The sequence below is a fragment of the Aptenodytes forsteri genome, unplaced genomic scaffold (assembly GCF_000699145.1).
Source record: "Aptenodytes forsteri isolate BGI_AS27 unplaced genomic scaffold, ASM69914v1 Scaffold34, whole genome shotgun sequence".
Classification (NCBI taxonomy): Eukaryota; Metazoa; Chordata; class Aves; order Sphenisciformes; family Spheniscidae; genus Aptenodytes; species Aptenodytes forsteri.
In genome coordinates, this window is record NW_008795038.1 from 340,498 (window position 1) to 342,477 (window position 1,980).

The 1,980-nt window shown below is 48.7% G+C and overlaps 1 protein-coding gene across 1 annotated transcript in view; it reads right to left on the reverse strand.

Annotated features, from left to right (window-relative positions):
• Window positions 1-503: 503 nt before the first annotated feature.
• The window catches only part of CBX4 (chromobox 4), a 13,651-nt gene continuing 12,174 nt past the window's right edge, over window positions 504-1,980 (reverse strand). The window contains exon 4 of the mRNA XM_009276820.1: window positions 504-515. Within this exon, the coding sequence (XP_009275095.1) occupies window positions 504-515 (12 nt within the window). The remainder of the gene's footprint in view (window positions 516-1,980) is intronic.

The window sequence follows — 1,980 nt, forward strand, 5'->3', positions numbered from 1 at the left end:
AGAACATCTGTAGGCAACGTTTAAGCTGACACAGCTCATGCAGTGGTTCCCGCTGTGAACAAGCCCCAGCAGATGACACCTGGCTGGATGCTGCCCCACCTTTCTGCGGATGCCACATAATCCTCAGGATTTAAAAAGGAACAGTTGCCAAGCTGACTTTTGAATTTATTTAAATAAAATGAAGCCTGGGAAGACTAGGTGGCCCAGAAGTGGGCAGCACAAGACGGAGGGGTTTATTTTTGCTTTGGGAACAGCACTGCCTGGACAGACACACACCGTGCCGCAGCAGGACCCAGGGGCTGAGCCCACAGGGTGGTACCCATGCCTTGGGCTCTCACACACAGCAGGGGCAACTCACCCAGGTAGTTCTAGTGTAACCGCAGGGTCCACCTTACCCAAACCAATTAATTCTGCTTCTCACAAGCTTGAGGCTCTTGTCCATACACATTCACGTGCCACCAACGACAATATTTCAACTAAGATCTCTGAAAGAGAAATCAACTTCAAGCAAAAGCCTAAGACGAGAAAGGCTGGCAGCTGGGCCAGTCTGGCAAGCACAAGATTCAGAGGGCAGTTACTGTATGAGCACTCGACTCTGCTTGGGAACGTTATAAGGAATCCCGGGGGGAGCGGGGACCGAGTGCTGTGTCTCAGCCACGTGCAGACGGGCTCCACGGGCACACTGCTAGGTTGCCACCTTCACGTGAGCCATTTTGTAAAGAATTAGCACTGCACTGTATTTTCAGTGGACTCCAGCAATTATTAATCTAGTTCAGAGATGTCTGCAGGCTTATTTGTGGAATTTGGACCATCTTCCTTTCTGCAGAAGTTCAACTCTTCGTCTAATCGTGACCCTTCCCAACGCTGGGGGTAACGCCGCTGGGGTGGCAGCATCAGGCTGAGAACTAGCTATCACCCATACATTGCAGCCACCTTCCCAGCCTGTGTTCTCAGAAGCCTTCCAGGTTTCCCATCGTAGACCTCAACGCAGCCCGTTTTGCTTTGGAGAAGCCCAGCCCTGCCTTGGCACTGCGGGGAGAGGGAAACACTGAACCACCGGCTCCTACGGCCTTGCTGCCCACCTGGACAGCACCAGGAGAAAATGGGGTGCCTTTAAACACTGTGGGCAGCACGCTCTTGTCTGTGCTTTTGGGGAAAAGCCAGAACTATACTCGATACGTTGCATCTCGGAGCCGATTTTAACCTGCAAGCACCTGCTCCGAGGCGCCACAGCATGCCCGCACAGGGACGCCCTCCGTGCCGTCCGTATGCAGTAACAAATGCACTCCAAATCCTGGTAGTTTTTGTAAAGGTTTATAGTCCTTTGCAATGATTGCATGATACATTTCTTCCCCCGTGACACAGCCCTCGGACCAGGAAGCGCCGCTGGCAGCTCGCGCTCCACCTCCCAGCAGCTGGGCTTTGCAATCCGATCTACACTAGCTGCAGAACATCAAATGCACTTTCAACATCTCCATTTAATATTTACATTCAAGCAATTAATAATTGGAAGCTTATAGTTTAGACATTTCTAATAGCAGCAATTTCTATAATAGCTTGTTTAGCTTTAGATAACGATTTTTTTTTTTTTTTGCACATAGAAACACCACATGTGTACAGTATCAAAAAATATATACCGGGGATGGTCCTGCGGGTTGTAAGGAGGGCAAGGGGCCAAGACTAACAAATGCTGAATGGTTAAAAAGGAGAACAGAAAATATTCGTTTGATATAGTTTATAAGGTGATCTAGGGACTCCATAAATCTAGGCTTTATATTTCATTATATAAATACCTACAAATAAATATATTAGCATGGCCGGAGAGCGACCAGCTTTCAGCTCAAACAATACATTTCAATAACACCACGTACAAACGGGAGCAAGAATCACTCGACAAGTTAGCACTGTTAAAATATAATACTATAACTCTGAGTAACTGGCGGGCCCCGTCCTCGCCTGTCCCGGCGCCTGCAGGTCCCG